General features: G+C 35.1%; 2 protein-coding genes across 4 annotated transcripts; one reads left to right on the forward strand and one right to left on the reverse strand.

The window, feature by feature from the left end:
• The first annotated feature begins 1356 nt into the window (after nt 1–1356).
• On the forward strand, nt 1357–11920 carry LOC128205034 (uncharacterized). 3 transcript variants are annotated; one of them, XM_052906432.1, is made up of 5 exons: nt 1357–1375; nt 3027–3173; nt 4995–5122; nt 5706–5858; nt 9861–11920. In XM_052906432.1, the coding sequence occupies exons 2-5, from the start codon at nt 3046–3048 to the stop codon at nt 10124–10126; spliced, it is 675 nt and encodes a 224-aa protein (XP_052762392.1). In that variant the 5' UTR covers nt 1357–1375; nt 3027–3045; the 3' UTR covers nt 10127–11920. The 3 variants fall into 3 exon arrangements, with proteins under 3 accessions (XP_052762392.1, XP_052762390.1, XP_052762391.1); XM_052906430.1 differs by lacking the exon at nt 1357–1375 and adding an exon at nt 1382–1545; XM_052906431.1 differs by lacking the exon at nt 1357–1375 and adding an exon at nt 1546–1657.
• Nucleotides 11853–19430, reverse strand: LOC128204380 (perlucin-like protein). The gene is made up of 6 exons (XM_052905797.1): nt 19355–19430; nt 16178–16281; nt 15059–15152; nt 13628–13700; nt 13210–13353; nt 11853–12028 (listed from the first exon to the last, which is right to left on the reverse strand). The coding sequence occupies exons 1-6, from the start codon at nt 19398–19400 to the stop codon at nt 12001–12003; spliced, it is 489 nt and encodes a 162-aa protein (XP_052761757.1). The 5' UTR covers nt 19401–19430; the 3' UTR covers nt 11853–12000.
• Nucleotides 19431–20048: the final 618 nt, after the last annotated feature.

The raw sequence follows: 20048 nt of genomic DNA on the forward strand, positions 1-20048 counted from the left end.
AGGTTGTTTTGAACTTAATTCTGAAATTGAACCTCTGTGTAATTTGAGATATTGACTTTAATAGATCGAATCAATATATTGAAAACAAAAACATTAATCCGAATTAGACTCAATATTTTTCTTTTCGAATCAAGGCCTTTTTTCATTACATTTGATTGCATAAAAAACAAATAGTACAAAGAGAATATCAATTCAAAGTTGAACACAATATTTGAAGCCAAAATGCGGGGAAATGGGCCAAGAGTTTCCCCAACATCAGTTACGGCCCTCTCCCGCATAGAGCCTTCGTGAACTTACCCAAATATTTCGTTTGCATGTTCTAATGTTAAATAATACTTCTTATTGAAAGTGACTCATTTTATAACCAAACATTAGCGAGTCACTTTAAGGAATGTGTGCACGTTTGCTCAATTGCTTTATAGCCATATAATGTTGATGATAATCTTAATAGGATGTAGGTAACCTAGCTTGAATATTGGCGCCGTGGTCGCGGCCCCTGCGGCCCCTGCGGCCCAAGCTCCTACGCGCCTGAGGTTTCTATCGTTATCATCATAGTTCTAATCTACACTATGATACAATATAATATTTCGAAGGAAAACATAATTCATTATTAATTGTATGAAGAAAAAAAAATAAAGTTAAAGAAAAGACTTCCGTTGTGACAAATGGTTCTATTGTCATAGTTAACATATTAAATTGAAAAACAAATATATATTATTTAAAAAAAACAATATAATAACATTGAGATGTGTTCCCTTAATCTCCAAAAATCAGTTAAAAGAGGACATAGAGGAGTAGATGCGTGTATGCGGTTGGGTGTTTACATCGTTCTGATGCACTGTAATGCTTATACGTTTGTTTCGTATAATATATTTAGACGTGTACGTTTTTATACAATTTAAATAGTTGTTATAACTTCTAAACCGGCTATGGTTTAATTATTTTTAGGACACTTCCTTTAAAAAAAAGTTTTAAATAAGTTGTTAAAACTAAACACCGTACCCTTAGCGTACCAGTTAGTACATAAACAGTGCATTAGACCGTATCTTTAACATGTTTTGCTATTTTATCGCGTTGATATCTAGCGATAAAGCCGTGTTACTCAAAATAGCAATGGCCTTAAACGACAACTTTTACAATATTATTCCAAAACGTATATAGCATACACTAAAACCTTTATAACTTAAATGTTAAAATACACAGGTATTTACTGTAAACACACCTGTACTTAGCCATAGTCGATCAAACTATCGCTGTTCCATTCTTGTTTAAACCGCGCGGGCGACTATCGATTACTTATAACACTAAAGGTAGCAGATGTAACTACTCGGCAATCTCCGGCAAGCTTCGGGTTGGTTATTTTCCGATTGTACAGGTAGAATCTTTATGTCGTAAATGTGGAACATATTTTAAACGTGAGACATAAATGTAAATACTTAAATATATTCCTTAATTAGTTTCGTTGGAATATTGACAAATAAGGAAAGTTTAAGGCGTTGTATGTTGAAAGGTTAAATTCATTTACCTGCGTTGTCATTTTGACAGGTGAGTCAGTTTTAAGGTGAAATTTTGTGTAATGATCAAAATGTAGGTCATTGTCCCGGCATGTTGTTTTGAAATTTACGATACGGATATATATATAGGATAAACATAACATGTAAGTACAGAACAGATACCTTAGTCACTTAAGGTGGACAGGTATTCCAAGTTCCTTAATTAATAGTGATAATATGCTTTACTGAATCATAAACGGTATGTTCTTATACAGACGTAGAATGGAAACGCTTAGGATAAGTATGGCTGCCCAATTAGGATACAGTTTATCAACAGGTATTTATTGTATTCAGAGCGGTTTCATTGTCATTGATCAGTCCACTACTCCCAGATTGGATGTGTACTTGATAAAGGTGGTTTACAGTGAAACGCTATATTATATGATTGATGTCTGAAACATGTACAGGGCACTTTTATCTCATTACATGATTGAACATTTGAATCAAAATCCATTTCCTGTTTATCACAGGGCGTGTGCTATGTCAATTGAAGCAGTGTTTCTGTACAAAAAGGCGAACATGTTAATTTGGAGCCGGGGAACGTAAAACGTTGTTTAATAGCGTCATTTTAAGGACATGCTAAAAATATTTTCCAATCCTTGTTTCACTGTTCCATTTACACGGAATAAGTTCTATGCTTATTGAAAAGTATGTTCATGAAGTCCTTAAAAGGAAGTCAGGTGAGGGCAAGAGTATTTACCGACGATCAAGAAGTAATTTTGAATAAAGAGCCGAAAATCTTACCCATGTTTTCAATATCACTGTCATCATGAAGCGAAGTTTGAGACTCAGGATCAGAGAACTGAATTCTGAATTGTTTCAAAATATCTATTATATAACAATTTCTTCAAAGGATTAATGTTTGATTGGAGAACGGATTATTTGTAACAAATACAACACATTTTAGCGTCTTTGCTCCTGTTATAGCATTTATATATATATATATATATATATACATGCAACTAAATTAAAATTTTGCTTTTCTGCATATCATTATGTGTCACAAACTCACAATCAAGACGTTATTTAATACGCATCCAAAACTATTTAACCTGTGTACCGCGGTGATTGCAGGGGCGGAACAGGATTTGACGACAGAGGGGTCGCAACCGGATTTTTTTTATTTAAAGTGTTAGCAGGGGGAACATTCTCAAGATAATTTTAACAATATCAAGACCAAAATGGTGCATTATGGGTGTATTTTAATGACCTTTTTTCTGATGTAAGGGAATAAAAAGTAAATTGGACCTTTTCAGGAAGCGCGTCCCCCTCCACGCCGACCTGCTAGTGGATTAATGTGTTGGTTAAAATACAGAAGATTACTTCAACACCATTCTCCAAAGCTGAAAGTGATGTTATTATATTAAGCCTAATTTTAAAGCCTACCTACCCTACTTTTTTTGAAAAGGATGTAACCCTAACCAAACCAATTGTTTGGCCCTATATGCATGTTACGGAATATCTATATTTCAGCCCAGCTGAGAGTTGAATAATGAAGTACACGATATTGAACCTGTGTGCGGTCGTGATGGGGCTCGGGGCCGTGCTGTTCCACCTGATTGGTTTTGCCGCCCCACACTGGCTCGAGTCGTTCGAACAGGCACACTCAAGATTTGACAGGTGCAGTGATTTGTTTGGGTGCAATTTACTGCCTTCTAAAGGCTGTTTCCCCTAGTGAAAAATGGTACATTTTCCCCAAAAGTTCATAATATTTTCCCAATGTTTTGAATACAGATCCTGTGAATGAATAAAAAAGCTATAAATTTAGTATAAATTAAACAAAATCTTGATAAGGCTAGCTATTTAACAGCATAATATATGCATGAAAATGTAAAAATATGTATGTTTGGTATTATGTTTGTTATTTAAGCACGATTTTGTCATCCCCAAATAAAAAAAAAACAATTGTGAAAGAACAGGCGGTGAAAATAATTCCAAAAAAATAATCACCGAGTTGATTGTATCGTACCTTTATTTAAAGGCGCACTAAATAGATATATGCAAAGGGATGTTTTAATTGTAATACATTTTTATGTGTAACCCATTTGTCTTTCATGATTAAAACAAACACATAAACAATATAAGCGATATTTTGACGCTTTTCTAACTGGGAAATTTGTGGCCACGTAGCTATTATTTAAAAATAATAATAATTTGCATCAGCCTATATTGTGCGCATTTAAATGGTTTGAAACAAATATCTTATTCTTTGAAGAACCTTAATGGTTTGACTATGAATAATGTGTAATTTAGACGTATAGTCAACACAGTGTAAAGTTAGAGTTTCTTTTGTAATATGTCGATAAAACATTAGCGTTGCAACATTCGGAGCTCCTCGGTCATTTTTGTCGAAAACAACCTCGGATGTATACATCAGTAGAAGCAGTTCGTATTTTTTTTTTAAATTATATTAGTTATGTCATGTAATGTTTTAGCTTGTATTTGTAGATCTAAATTTAAATTGATTACCAGTGAAGTGTATTATTGTTAACATAATTAAGATTCCCAAGAGTTAAGGCATTAAGTTTAACTGCTAAATTGAAATAACTACCCGATCTACTTGAAGCGTAGTTATCCGAGGTTGCTTTCAATTAAAATGGCCGAGGAGCTTCAAAATGGTTTTGCAAATGTTTGAGGGTCGGATACAGAACTGTTCGCATCTCACATGGGAGGAAGCAACGAGCGTGCGATAACATAAGTTATCAACTTACTTTAGTATTATAAACTTAAATAAACAACAACGACTGGGTACTTCAGGATAGGTGTATACATGAGGGTCAAGTCATATTGCTAAGGTCAAATTACACATTAGATGAGGCATAATATGGAAACAAAACTTTTACAGTTAAACCTGTATTAAGTGGCGTCCTTTGGGAAAAACAGGTGGGAAACTTCTACCACTTTTGTTTAAAGTGACACTCTTATTCAAAATCAATACATACACATGTATTACAAACGTATATTTTGAGTCATACCCCTTTTTACTACTTACTAAGTAATGGATTTATGGAAAATATTTATTACTGATAACAAGTTTGTAACCGTGTATTTAACAGCTGAAAACGCAAAAATAATAAATGATTGGTGAGTGCTAAAAGATTTAATATAAGTTAGAAATGCCGTGTTTTCTGCACCTTTTTTCAAATTAAACTCGGTATCCTTCATTAAACTCGGTATCCTTCATAATAACCATTGTTTTTGACATTTATTCATCCTTTTTCTTGTATATTTAAAGAATTGTATTACTTGTGGTAAATCTAATTTGGTAGTATGAGTGCATCTTTAAACAGGGGTATATTATATATCTTATAAAGACGAATGAATGAAACTTAAATCGCATTGTGCATGTATATGTATACTGTTTCCATGCATTGCTGCCATGTTCAACCTTTATGTAAAGCTGACTCTCTTTTCTTTACATGTAAATATACACGTTTTCAGGTTGGGCTTATGGACTGCATGTTTTAACAATTTCGGCTACGATCGTGACGCTCTCGGCAAGATGTACGACGGGTGTCACTGGATCTACTCGTACGAGTATAAACCAATCTTCGCGTGGCTTGTTCCAAGTAAGTAGCACCTGGTATACAATAGATTTCTAGAAACGAACACAATTGCCACCGTTCTAGAGACTAACAGTCTGGGCAGTTCGATTGCAGTGATTTTGTTTTTGCAATTCACTGCCTTCTAAAGGCTGTTTCACCTTGCGAAAATATGTCCATTTTTCTCAAAAATATTAGTTTTCCCAATTTGATAAATGCAGACTGCGTTGATGAATAAAAAAGCAATGAATTTCTTGAAAATTACAATCTTGACAATTCCAACTCTTTCTCAGCATAATCATTTAATGTATGTTAAATAAATGAAAACATATATTTTTGCCATTATATTAGCTTTTTTTGCATGTTTTTGTATTTTTCCCAAAGTCGACTTTTTCCAGATTTGCAAGGAGCAGGCGGTAAAAATAATTCCAAAAAAACACTGGTTTGTAAATGATATAGTTGGGACATTTCAAAACTTTGAAGTTTGGGTTAAATAAAATATGTTTCTTATGCTGACAATGCTCGCATTTCGAATGTTCTTCAATCTGTTTAACTTGCCAAGCATTTGCAAAGTTTAAACTGTAGTTAATGCAACGTTACGGTATTTTAGACTGGTTCCTGGCAGTGCAGGTGATGATGACACTGGGACTTATCATCAACGGCGGGATGGCCCTCATGTTGTTGACGGGACAAGCTGGCTTTTTTATGGACAAGGAAGACTTCTTCGCACAGGCTTTTAAGGCCGGGGGATTCTGGACCTCGTGTGAGTGAAATCTTTAATGCAATAATTTGATCAATTAACAAATCTTAAATATGCACTGCAACTCAATGGTGTGTACATAGTTTTAAATAAGTATGTTAAGACCATAAATCCGTTCTTAAAACGCATAATTTTATCAATTAAATTCACTTCGCTTTCCTGAAAATCATGCATAGCTTCATAGTGTTCTAAACATCCATCAAGTATTAAATTTCCCCCAAAGAACTGATTATGAATCTAGTAACGTTAAGTTTCATCCACTTAATATACAATTTCATTTCCAGTTCTGTTAACGTGTATGTTTCATCTATTCTATATCCCGCTCTATTCCAGTCCTACTAATCTGTATGCTTCATCTATTCGATATTCCGTTCCATTCCAGGCCAGTTAACCTGTATGTTTCATATATTCCATATTCAGTTCCATTCCAGTACTGTTAACCTGTATGTTTCATCTATTTCATATTCAGTTCCATTCCGGTCCAGTTAACCTGCATGTTTCATCTATTCACTATTCAGTTCCATTCCAGTCCTGTTAACCTGTATGTTTCATATAATCCATATTCAGTTCCATTCCAGTCCTGTTTACATGTATGTTTCATCTATTCGATATTCAGTTCCATTCCAGTCCTGTTAACCTGTATGTTTCATCTATTCCATATTCAGTTCCATTCCAGTCTTGTTAACCTGTATGTTTCATCTATTCCATATTCAGTTCCATTCCAGTCCTGTTAACCTGTATGTTTCATATAATCCATATTCAGTTCCATTCCAGTCCTGTTTACATGTATGTTTCATCTATTCGATATTCAGTTCCATTCCAGTCCTGTTAACCTGTATGTTTCATCTATTCCATATTCAGTTCCATTCCAGTCCTGTTAACCTGTATGTTTCATATAATCCATATTCAGTTCCATTCCAGTCCTGTTAACCTGTATGTTTCATCTATTCCATATTCAGTTCCATTCAAGTCCTGTTAACCTGTATGTTTCATATATTCTATATTCAGTTCCATTACAGTCCTGTTAACCTAAGTATTCCATCTATTCGATATTCAGGTGCATTCCAGTCCTGTGTACCTGTATGTTTAATCTATTCGATATTCAGTTCCATTCCAGTCCTGTTTACCTGTATGTTTTATCTATTCGATATGCAGTTGCATACAGTCCTGTTTATCTGTATGTTTCATCTATTCGATATTCAGTTCCATTCCAGTCCTGTTTACCTGTATGTTTCATCTATTCCATATCCAGTTCCATTCCAGTCCGTTTACATGTATGTTTCATCTATTCGATATTCAGTTCCATTCCAGTCCTTTTAATCTGTATGTTTCATATAGTCCATATTCAGTTCCATTCCAGTCCTGACATCCTGTATGTTTCATATAGTCCATATTCAGTTCCATTCCGGTCATGTTAACATGTATGTTTCATCTATTCGATATTCCGTTCAATTCCAGTCCTGTTTACCTGTATACATCATATATTCTCTTTCCCACTCTATTCCAGTCCTACCAATTTGTATGCTTCATCTATTCAGTATAATGTTCCATTCCTGTCCTATCGACCTGTTGTTTCATATAGTCAATATTCAGTTCCATTCCAGTCCTGTTAACCTGTATGTTTCATCTATTCGATATTCAGTTCCATTCCAGTCCTGTTAACCTGTATGTTTCATCTATTCGATATTCAGTTCCACTTTAGTTCTGTTAACCTGTATGTTTCATCTATTTTATATTCAGTTCCATTTTAGTCCTATCAACCTGTATGTTTCATATATTCCATATCCAGTTCCATTTCAGTCCTATCAACCTGTATGTTTCATCTATTCCATATCCAGTTCCATTTTAGTCCTATCAACCTGTATGTTTCATCTATTCCATATCCAGTTCCATTTCAGTCCTATCAACCTGTATGTTTCATATATTCCATATCCAGTTCCATTTTAGTCCTATCAACCTGTATGTTTCATCTATTCCATATCCAGTTCCATTCCAGTCCTATCAACCTGTATGTTTCATATATTCCATATCCAGTTCCATTCCAGTCCTGTCAACCTGTATGTTTCATCTATTCCATATCCAGTTCCATTCCAGTCCTGTTAACTTGTATGTTTCATCTATTCCATATCCAGTTCCATTCCAGTCCTGTTAACCTGTATGTTTCATCTATTCGATATTCAGTTCCATTCCAGTCCTGTTAACCTGTATGTTTCATCTATTCGATATTCAGTTCCATTTTAGTCCTGTTAACCTGTATGTTTCATCTATTCGATATTCAGTTCCATTTTAGTCCTATCAACCTGTATGTTTCATATATTCCATATCCAGTTCCATTTCAGTCCTATCAACCTGTATGTTTCATCTATTCCATATCCAGTTCCATTTTAGTCCTATCAACCTGTATGTTTCATATATTCCATATCCAGTTCCATTCCAGTCCTATCAACCTGTATGTTTCATCTATTCCATATCCAGTTCCATTCCAATCCTGTTAACCTGTATGTTTCATATATTCCATATCCAGTTCCATTCCAGTCCTGTTAACCTGTATGTTTCATCTATTCCATATCCAGTTCCATTTTAGTCCTGTTAACCTGTATGTTTCATCTATTCCATATCCAGTTTCATTTCAGTCCTGTTAACCTGTATGTTTCATCTATTCCATATCCAGTTCCATTTTAGTCCTATCAACCTGTATGTTTCATCTATTCCATATCCAGTTCCATTTCAGTCCTATCAACCTGTATGTTTCATCTATTCCATATCCAGTTCCATTTTAGTCCTATCAACCTGTATGTTTCATCTATTCCATATCCAGTTCCATTTCAGTCCTATCAACCTGTATGTTTCATCTATTCCATATCCAGTTCCATTTTAGTCCTATCAACCTGTATGTTTCATATATTCCATATCCAGTTCCATTCTAGTCCTGTTAACCTGTATGTTTTATATATTCCATATCCAGTTCTATTCCAGTCCTGTTAATATGTATGTTTCATATATTCCATATCCAGTTCCATTCTAGTCCTGTTAACCTGTATGTTTCATATATTCCATATCCAGTTCCATTCTAGTCCTGTTAACCTGTATGTTTTATATATTCCATATCCAGTTCCATTTTAGTCCTGTTAACCTGTATGTTTCATATATTCCATATCCAGTTCCATTCCAGTCTTGTTAACCTGTATGTTTCATATATTCCATATCCAGTTCCATTCTAGTCCTGTTAACCTGTATGTTTCATATATTCCATATCCAGTTCCATTCCAGTCCTGTTAACCTGTATGTTTCATATATTCCATATCCAGTTCCATTTTAGTCCTGTTAACCTGTATGTTTCATATATTCCATATCCAGTTCCATTCCAGTCCTGTTAACCTGTATGTTTCATATATTCCATATCCAGTTCCATTCTAGTCCTGTTAACCTGTATGTTTCATATATTCCATATCCAGTTTCATTCCAGTCCTGTTAATCTGTATGTTTCATGTATTCCATATTCAGTTCTATTCCAGTCCTGTTAATCTGTATGTTTTATATATTCCATATTCAGTTACATTCCAGTCCTGTTAACCTGTATGTTTTATATATTCCATATTCAGTTACATTCCAGTCCTGTTAACCTGTATGTTTCATCTATTCGATATTCTGATGCATTCCAGTCCTCTTTACCTGTATGTTTCATCTATTCGATATTCAGTTCCATTCCAGTCCTGTTAAATTGTTTGTTTCATATAGTCCATATTCAGTTCTATTCCAGTCCTGTTAACATGTATGTTTCATACATTCCATATTCAGTTCCGTTCCAGTCCTGTTAAATTGTTTGTTTCATATAGTCCATATTCAGTTCTATTCCAGTCCTGTTAACATGTATGTTTCATATAGTCCATATTCAGTTCCGTTCCAGTCCTGTCAACCTGTATGCTTCATCTATTCGATATTCCGTTTCATTCCAGGCCAGTTAACCTGTATGTTTCATCAATTCGATATTACGTTCCATTCCAGTTCTGTTAACCTGTTTGTCAGTGGCCCTGTTCGGTATCAAGTCAGACATTGACCGCCAATGGTTCCCGCGTCCAGATCAGAACTATCTCTCCTGGTCCTTCGCCTTCGTCGTTATCGCGGGATTCTTCGAGATATTTGCCGCCATGTGCCTGACCTTTGACGCACTCAGAATTAAAGATGTAGAAGCACGCAGACTCAAGAAACAGGATCCGGGATACATGGGATACAAAATGGGACCCGTGGTGACACACCCGCAGTATGATTAAGGGAATAAAATGACTTTTAAAAGTGAACTTTTTGTGCTTTGTAAATTTGTACTATACGGTGAGGTACTATAGTGAAATAGCATTTGTATGGAAACATCATTGTTTTATATGGAATCATGTAGGTAACTAATTTTCACAAGTGCGATCAAATTGCTTCCGCATAAGATAGAAGCATATTCATGGTATTCTTACAGACGAAATCGTCAACTGAAATAACAACAAACAAAGTAATATCTTCTTGCGATATTAATGTCAAAATGATCAAATGACATTCGAATCCTTCTCAATAAACGCCATTCAATGTGAATTCATGTATGAGTCTATATTAGTCAATTGCCAATGTTACTAACAGTTGTTTGATGTTTAGTGTATATACATGACATTAAGATGAAATATCGTGTATTGTATATAGCTTCCATGTTTATACCTTTTATTTCGTTTTCATTTTCCAGAATCATTACATTTTGATATATCCATTTTCATTCATACTCAGACATAATAAACATTCTGAATAAATCTCCTTATCTTTCATTTTTTAAAAAAATCAGGGCCTGTATTTATAAAACATATGTTATTTCTTAATTTTTCGTAGTCAAATAAAAAGGAAAGTATAAGTATTTTTTTTAAAAATAAGTGTTTGAATATTGAATAAATTCTATGTCTTTTACTCATTTTCGATATTTTTGAAAGTATTATATCACATGATCGGAGAGATACTTAACTTAGGAAAATGACTTAACAGTGTGTGTTTACCACGTGATAAATTGCGTCACAAATGCTACGTCGAAAGGCAATATCTTGTTTCGAATGAAGATTTAAAACAAGATAACTTCACTATTTCTTCACCATTTGCGATGAAATATAGCGCAGTCTACGCCTCTAACAGAGCCCCACCTTCGGTCTTTTACCAGAGTTTGATTGAGAGTTTAGTTTCTTCAAACACTTCGAAAACCCTTTTCACAATACGGCCGTCTGACGGAGCACTGTCAAAACATTATTATGGAAACAGGTTTGTTGGAAGTGTTGAAACTAAACACCTTATCAAACTTCTGTAATAAAACGAAGGCGGGGCTCTTTAAGTGGCATAGACTGCCCTTTGTTTTATTCAAAATGGTGTAGTAAAAGAAAAGCTATCTTTGATTCAAGTCTTCATTTTATGTAAAATGTAGCCTTCTGACGTAGCATATATGACGTAATTCATCACGTGGTATACACACACTGATTAAGATGTTTTATGAATACCGGCACTGTGATGGTTACTGTACCCACTAACCGAACTGTTGAAGATACAAGCGCGGAGCAAGCCGCTAGTATTTATGCTATCTTTCTTGTCACGAACAGCATGCATTATTAGTGTGCGTATAAATACCGGTGTGTGTATGCCAAGTGGTAAATTGTGTCCTAATTGTTTCGTCGAAAGGCAATATTTTGCTTCCGACGTAGCATTTATGACGTAATTTATCACGTGATATGCACACACTGAAAACAATGCCTTGTTGATTATACGCACTCTTCTTCTTACACGGATGGGATCTGGTATGCTTCCCGCTCTACAGGGGCGGATCCAGGATTGGACGTTAAAGGGAGCGTAATCTGGGGGCGTAACCTTTTGACGTTCGCCCCTCCCTTATTTGGTTGAAAATGTTGGCAGTTTTGTTTTGGCTGGGATATGGGGGAGAGGAGGTACTTCATCACAAATTGTTTAGCAATTTCTATCACGAGATGGTACATTTTCAGCTTATTTTATTGATTTATCTTGTCTAAAGCGATATTATAAATACAGATTTTATCGTTTGTACGTTATCATTTTCAATACAAGGTCGATTGAGAAGTCCGATAAACGCAATTGTTTTGTTGATAAAGCCTCCCTGTCACTACCCAACGACCACCGGCTCTTCTTCTCTGAAAACAAATGCAGTGCACATTAAGCATAAAAACTAGAACTACCACTGTATTGATGAATATTTCCGCAAGTCATATTGGCACGGGATAGAGGATGTGAGTGGTCTAGTGGTATATGTGTTCGCCACTAAACCAAGAGGTTATGGGTTCGACCCTCAACATGGGTACGTTCTCATGGCCTCTGAAAGTGGACATCAGTATTGGTTTCCACCCAGGTTGCAGACTCAAGCATGGTTTTTTAACCTAAACACTTGCGTCAAAATCGATCGAAAAGAAATTATCATTATTCAACACAGGATATCAGTCATGGTCGGAGGTAAACCTATACAACAGCCAGGCCTTATTTATTTCCCCTCAAGCTCAAGTATGACCAAAGTTAACTGACAGAACGGAGTACCTTGGAAAATCTTTGGTGAAAACTATCTCTTGTTAAAGCGTGAAAGAGTGGCAATACTGTTAAAAATGACACATTTGCTCTCTTCACTTTCTGTTTAAATTGCTGAAAAGTTCATAATGGGATCTTGCATACGCATGCTTACATAATTCTATATCGTTCTCCTGCGTACCATCATATGAATACATGATGAATTATCACGCCATGTTTACACCATGAAATAAGACGTGAGCAAGCAATATGACGCCATAAAGTTTGTTACTTAAAATAGAACTATGGTTCCCATGTAAGGTCATGGGTTTACATTTCATTTTGTTTGAAGGATACTTCAATTATGATCCCAAACACAGATAATTCCATTAGTTGCTACATCATAAAATAATGCCACCACTATGTTAACATTATGTTTGTAGACCTGTACCTATAGTATGCCTACAATGTATAACAGGTTGTTGGACAAGCCTGGTCTGACAGCCGGGTTTGAAGTTGATAGTGTGGTCGGAAAGGGCTTTTACGGCGGTCACTGCACCCTGCTGGATCTACACACCCTACAGCCCAACCCCCTAAATACCCACTTCTACGACCCAAATACCGTTTGTCGCGGCTCACATTTCATGGTGATAATAGGTACCAAGTAACAAACCAATCATTATCTTAACTGCGGAGGTAGTTCTTTACGCAGACTCCCACAGAGCCATGAGAGTTAAGATAAATTCAGGTGCTGGTATATCTTTTTGAACTTATAAGAGACAACATCAACACGACGATAAGCTAATATCAAACTTACTCTTTCTCACATATTATTCCACATTTTATATCACACCCTACGTCATGCCAGGTGTAGTTGGCGTGAACATGAAACAAGGCGCAGTCCTCGTTCGACCCGTGGTATGAATCCGGTTGTCCTGCTGCCCAGTACGTAAACTCAGGCCTGTGGAACAGTCAAACATGATTTGGTTGCAAAATCGTTTAGTATCCGGAATTATTTCTTTGAAACGCAGTTCAAAACAAGTTTATGGACACTTTGCTGACCTTCGACCAATAAGGCATACGTGTTTGACGTACACATGTTTAATTTTAGCCATTTTGTTTGGATGCTATGGTATCAGCTGCGCAGGTGTTATTTCGAAGCAAACATAACATCATAAAAACACCGTACGTATTTATTGCTCACACTAGTTCGGGCATATGAATGTTATACAGACCTTGCGTCCGAGTTGACCCATTTCCACTCGCCCTCGATTGTTTCATCAGAAAGACCAATCCACCAGAGATGATCTAGTAATACATATAGATAATTACGGACACAAAAATAATCGTAACAACTCGGTCATCTCCGGTAAGCTTCGGAATATACAACATATATATATTTTACAACGATGGTGAAGGAAGCTATGATAGCTTATACTAATGCACTCTCGTTGACACGATGTTGCGCGAGAATGTGGTCTTGTGTTGTGGGGGGAACCGGAGTACCCGGAGAAAACTCACTTGTCCGGCTTGGTGACCACAAACCAAACTCATATGCGCCCAGGCCGCGAATCGAACCCGGGTCGCATTGGTGAGAAGCGATTGCGCTAACCACTGCGCTAACCGGACAACCATGAAGTATACCTCTAAGATATGCTTCAAGATATACGAAGATGTGATGAGGCCGACGGCGATTAACTTGAGTATCATTGCGCAAAGTAGACCCATTCGATAACGTAAACAATGTACTGAATTGAATGATTTTGATTCGTGTCTTAACTATCCTTTGGAGAATCTTGAACTCTACCCGTGAAATGTCATTACTACGCCTCCCTAAAACATTTAATAGTTCAACAAAACACACATTGGCGCCATCGTGATGGACTATTTTTAAACACCCGTTTTATTTCCGAAGTCATATTTTTTGGATTGTGGCTGAGGTGTTCCGATTGATACATATGAAGAGTTTATACCAGGGTATCTACATCAAATCGGTATATGAAATCACAGTATTTTCGGTTTGAGGGACTGTTAATTGAAAACAACAATGGACGCAACACTGACCTCTCTCCCTTGGTATTCTATTATATATTTTTGTCATACTAAATAATCACAAAGAATAACCAAACATTATTAACTGAGATGATGATGAAAGCAAAACTCGTATTTTATGCCTAAATTAATATTACATGTTGTATCCTGATACTAGAGTATACATCACGTTTTATTTATTTAATCTACAAAAGTCTTAATTTAAATTGCATTTCCTTAAAGCTGCACTCTCAAAAGTTGAATGTTTTGACAACTTTTTTTTTGTCTTGGAACGAGCGGGGTTTTTTTTGCGAAAATCCGTGGAAACCAGGTTTATAAGACCGCTGACAAAAAATTAGATCGCAGATTTTTATATTAAAGTTCGAAAATTGATGTTTTATGCAGTTTCTTAAAACCGTTAGTAACGGATTAAGCCATAAAACATTAATTTTCGAACGGAAATATGAAAATCTTTGATCTGATTATTTGTCAGCAACATTATATCATTGGTTGACAGATATTTTTACTTAAAAATTTGCTCTTTCCAAGACAAAGTTGTAAAAATGGTATATCTGTGAGTGTGCAGCTTTAAACTTTTATGATGTTTTCTTATTACTAAACGTAAAGCAGCTTACCCTTGAAGTTATTTAATAAATACACTATGAAGTTGTTTTCGTGTGCATCATTCACTTCGACAAGATAGGCGTCGTGGTGGAGTTGGCAATAATGCTACAAGAGACACAAAACTCGCTGTATCTTATGTGTAAATATACAGAACAAAAGAGAAGTTCCATTTCCTCGATATATTTATTTTTTTGCAATGATGCAATGTACGCTACAGCTTCAAGGGATATTGTTTAACAGCACATTGATTTGTTTCGAACAAACTGACGATATGCGTTTATCTGCTTGCACACAAAACAGTTGACGAATACTACTCTTCGCTGACAGTTAAAGCTGCACTCTCACAGATTGAACGTTTTGACAACTTTTTTTTATTGTTTTCTTGGAACGTGCCAAATTTTGAGAAAATCCATGGACACCAGATATTTAAGACTGCTGACAAAAAAATAGAACGCAGATTTTTATATTTAAGTTAAAAAAATAATGATTTATGCATTGTTCTTAAACCGTTAGTAACGACTTAAGCCATAAAACATTATTTTTTAATAGAAATATGAAAATCTGCATCTAATATTTTGTCAGCAATAATTTATCATTTGTTTGCAGATATTTACGCATTTTTTTTTCTCTTTCCAATACAAAAAAAGTTATAAAACCTGTATATCTGTGAGTTTGCAGCTTTAAACCTTTAAACCAAAAGTATGCGCCTCTCCACTCAGCGGATAGTAACAGCTTCGAAATGACGCGTTCAGACGCGTTCAGAAACCCGCGGCCAATCAGTAGAAGTAGTTCGTAAAATATTGAAATAATAGTAGTGTTTTAACGTGTTTTTGTATGCAGCTTATGTTAAATTGATTGCCGGTGAAGATTTTTATTGCCTTAATAGTTTAGAGTAAAGTGTTTCAGTTTAACTGCTATACTGAAATGACTGCACGATCTACTTGCAGCGTAGTTAAATGTAAAAATTTCTGACATTGTAAGCCGTCCATAAACATCCGATGTTGTTTTAGTTGGAAATGGCCGAGGTGTTCCAAATGCAAATTGACGATATGCCTCTCCGCTCACAGTTACAGCTTCAAATTGACGGTATGTGTCAGGACGCTAAGGTTTTTCAAATTTAAAGCACTTACTCTTGCTTCAGTGAAGTCAGAATCTTGACCGAATGCAAACAGGTAGCAACTTCCGCCGAAGGTAACCCAGGTCTCTGGACAATTACAGGAAATGGTCGTCACGCCTGCATAATAAAAGACTCTATATTCACATGTTTCGTATTATAGGTTTGTTTGTTATATGTTTTTAAAGGCAATAGATGAACAGTTGCTATTAATCAAATAATTTAAAAGATAAGCCGTGGACAACTTATTCAAGTTTTATACAGTTGGCTGTTGCGCATTTGTATTGCATGTATATAATTCAAAAAACGATTTAAGCTTCTAAATAGTTCGTTTTTTCGTCTTTAAAGCTGCACTCTCACAGATTTACCAGTTTTACACCTTTTTATATGTTTTTGGAAAGAGCAAATTTTTGCGTAAATATCTGTAAACCAATGATATACGACTGCGGATAAAATCAAAGCGCTGATAGCGCTGTATGAACAGGGTTTTATACGGGGTTTCACCATTATGATTTACGATCATGTGTGAATTAATAAGGTGCTGATATGTTGCACAGTTAATCTACAACCATAGGGGCCGCCCCAGGTTTATTGAAGCATGATGGTAAATAAAAAAATAATGATGTTCTTATCTTCTTATCTTATCTTTAACAATTCTTATCTTTAACATCATGCTTCAATTATACGGGGTTTCATCATTATGATTTACGATCATGTGTGTATTAATAAGGTGCTGATACGTTGCACAGTGAATCTACAACCATAGGGGCCGCCCCAGGTTTATTGATGCATGATGGTAAATGAAAAATTAACAATAAAATTAATGTCACTGTGTAAGAAGGCAAACAATGATGGAGAACGTAACCAATCCGAGCAAAACTCCATCATATGGTGTTACATATGAGTATATATACTCATCAAACTTTACTCATTAGAAAGAGTTTGCCTATGTTTGCCTTGTTATTCACAAAACAACTTCGAAAATAAAACAGATTAAAGAGAAATGGTTTCTTAATTAAAATGATGAAAAATTAAATAATTGATTTCAAACAATTGTAGATGTATATAAATCATATAAAGTTAGCATAACATCTTTAATTTCAAAACTTTTTTTCCTTCATTGTCTATATGGTCAGCAACTCTGTTCTATTTCTATATCGTCAGGTAACTCGTCAGCACTTTAGCACGTTTGTTATTCCCACGTGGGCTATCACGTGATGTTTTAAGCAGGGAAACTGTGTGATAATTGAGATCAATGAGACCATTGTTGTTTTCTAGATCATTCCAGGTTTTAAGATGAGAATATATTTGTAAATCCTAAGCGAGGTTGGGTCTATATGTCCAGGTTACCATATGTAGCAGTTAAAATTCAAACAACAAACACAGTGTTCTTCAATATTTCTATATTCAACATTATCGAATGAGATATAATATCGGAGCGTCATGAAAATATAAATATAAACAACCATAAGATAATGAATAATAACATGTTTATAAGTTAACATCGTAAACAGTCTAATATCTTATACCATGTATGATTTAATCGTGTGCAGTGGCAGATTAAATTAAATGGCAAAAGCATATAAAACACACATATAATACCAGCGATTACAACAACAACAACACAGTTCATCATAAAACAAACTATTGACATGGAACTTACTGATTTATGGAATCAACACTCCTACTCCCTCGTACTCCCATGGTGACTTCTGTTATCCATGCATGTTATCATCAGTAACCAAACCCACATATATTAGTATATGGAAAGAGGCTAAAAGAATATCACGGAACTGCCATTCTCGGTTTAAATACAAAATCTGCTGATGTCGTAAAAATACATGACAAAACTAAATAAATGCAGCTGAATGAAATAATGATCATTCCAATCCATTGCTAACCCAAGAGAAACACAAAAGACTACAAATGCAAATCAATACTAACCATCAGAACATCAGATTCCAAGTAAATCAAGTTTTCTAAAACAAAGTAAAACAAACATCTCTGTAGACTTCAAATGTGCACGACAATCAATCAAGCTTGGATTTCCCGCTTCTTCTTTACAAAGGCAAGGCAGAGAAATCTGATTAACTTACTGCATTACCTCATTACATGATTATCTCTCTTCGACTGTAAATTCACTTGGCTTCATCATTGTGTCACGTAATTGAATGATGCGCTTAGAGTGGATAGTAATTCTTTGTTTACGTTTCGAAGTTCATTCATCTTTTGGTGCAGGGATACTACTTTAATGTTATCTTTATCTAAGTTCAACAGATTAAATTATTTAAATAGATATTGCGTTATGATTGCTTCTTGCTTTGTCAAATCTACCTCGATTATTTGAAACATAGCTTGCAATTAATATAGTTTCCACTTTCTCAAACAATATTTTTGGTGGTAAATCGGCTGGCGACATTTGTTACTATTAATAGGAATTTTCTGTTGTGAGTGTCGAGTTTGTGGCTACACTGAACCCTGTTCAAAAATCAGATCGCAGATTGATTGTCATTGTCCGTTCGAAAATTAATGTCTTATGGCTTAAACCGTCACTAATGGTTTAAGAAAATTGCATAAAACATCATTTTTTGAACTTACATTGACACTCTTATTCAAAATTAATACATGCACATGAATTACAAACAGAAATTTTGACTGATTAACCATTAACTACTTATAAAATAATGCATTTATGGAAAATATAACTACTGATAACAAGATTGTAACCGTGAATTTAATAGCAGAAAGCGCAAAATTATTAAACAATTGGTGAATGCTAAAATATTTACTGTAGCGTACTATAGTCTCATAAGGTAGAGATAGCGTGTTTTATGCTCATTTCTTTCAAATTAAACTCGGTATCCTTCATAAGAACCATTGTTTTTGACATTTATTCATCCTTTTTTGAATATTAAAACAATGTATTAATTTTGGTAAATCTTACTTGGGAGTAAGAGTGCATCTTAAAATATAAAATAATTACCTTATCAAACTCCGGTAATAAAACGAAAGCGGTGCTCTTTAAGCGCCATAGACTGCCCTTTCTTTCATTTAAAATGGTGAAGACAAATAATAGTTATTTTTGTTTTAAGTGTTCATTCGAAGGAAAATATTGCCTTCCATAGCATTTATGACGTAATTTATCAAGTGGTATACACACACTGACTTATAACCCTGTTAAATTTGTACTCACAGAACAATACAAGCAAACAAGTATAGAATACAGTTCCTTCAGCCATTTTGTCCCACGTAGTTATTATCTATTCATTATCGAAGAACAATCTTGACACTCCTTGTATAGTCAAGTTTAACCACATGTCAGAGACATTTTTTCAACAGATAACACTGACTATAGAAATATGTACTATAATGTAAGCCGGTCGGTTCAATTTTCTAATCTTTAGTATTAAAACTTGAGATTTGTCAGGATTTCTATTAATTTATTCACGTTTTCAAGTCAATGATAACTAATTACATGGGTCAGCAATGGCACCAGTAGTCAGCGTTTGTATCCCGGATATGAACTACTTACTTCTGTATTCTATGATAGTTATTTAAGTATGCTAGTAGTAATTTTGTAGGTACACAATGTCTATATGTAGTTAATTAAGGTATTTAATGTAGTTAGAATGTTATATAATATAGAAATTACCAGCATAGCTCTTTTTCATGGCTGGTTTAGTTAAGTGGACGTTACTCTGATGAGTGACTACGGACGACTGACTACTGACGACTGACTCCATCGTTTGTTTATTTGAGTTTGTCAAGGTCTGCCCGCGCCCATTGGCTGCATTATGGCTTGACCCCGCTGTGACGCCATCACGACTTTAATTGTGTTTTAAATGCCATAAGTGACATGAGATAGAAGTGACAGCAATTCGCAGTCA

This window comes from Mya arenaria, chromosome 10, assembly GCF_026914265.1.
Source record: "Mya arenaria isolate MELC-2E11 chromosome 10, ASM2691426v1".
NCBI classification, from domain to species: Eukaryota; Metazoa; Mollusca; class Bivalvia; order Myida; family Myidae; genus Mya; species Mya arenaria.

Excerpts from the sequence above, each read along its gene's own strand:
- LOC128205034 (XM_052906432.1), top strand. The coding sequence starts at position 3,046 with ATGAAGTACACGATATTGAACCTGTGTGCGGTCGTGATGGGGCTCGGG. Across the intron at positions 3,174-4,994 it reads GCACACTCAAGATTTGACAG|GTTGGGCTTATGGACTGCAT; the intron begins GTGCAGTGATTT and ends ACACGTTTTCAG. Across the intron at positions 5,123-5,705 it reads CTTCGCGTGGCTTGTTCCAA|ACTGGTTCCTGGCAGTGCAG; the intron begins GTAAGTAGCACC and ends ACGGTATTTTAG.
- LOC128204380 (XM_052905797.1), bottom strand. The coding sequence starts at position 19,400 with ATGGCTGAAGGAACTGTATTCTATACTTGTTTGCTTGTATTGTTCT. Across the intron at positions 16,282-19,354 it reads TTGTTTGCTTGTATTGTTCT|GCGTGACGACCATTTCCTGT; the intron begins GTGAGTACAAAT and ends TTTATTATGCAG. Across the intron at positions 15,153-16,177 it reads CTGACTTCACTGAAGCAAGA|CATTATTGCCAACTCCACCA; the intron begins GTAAGTGCTTTA and ends TGTCTCTTGTAG.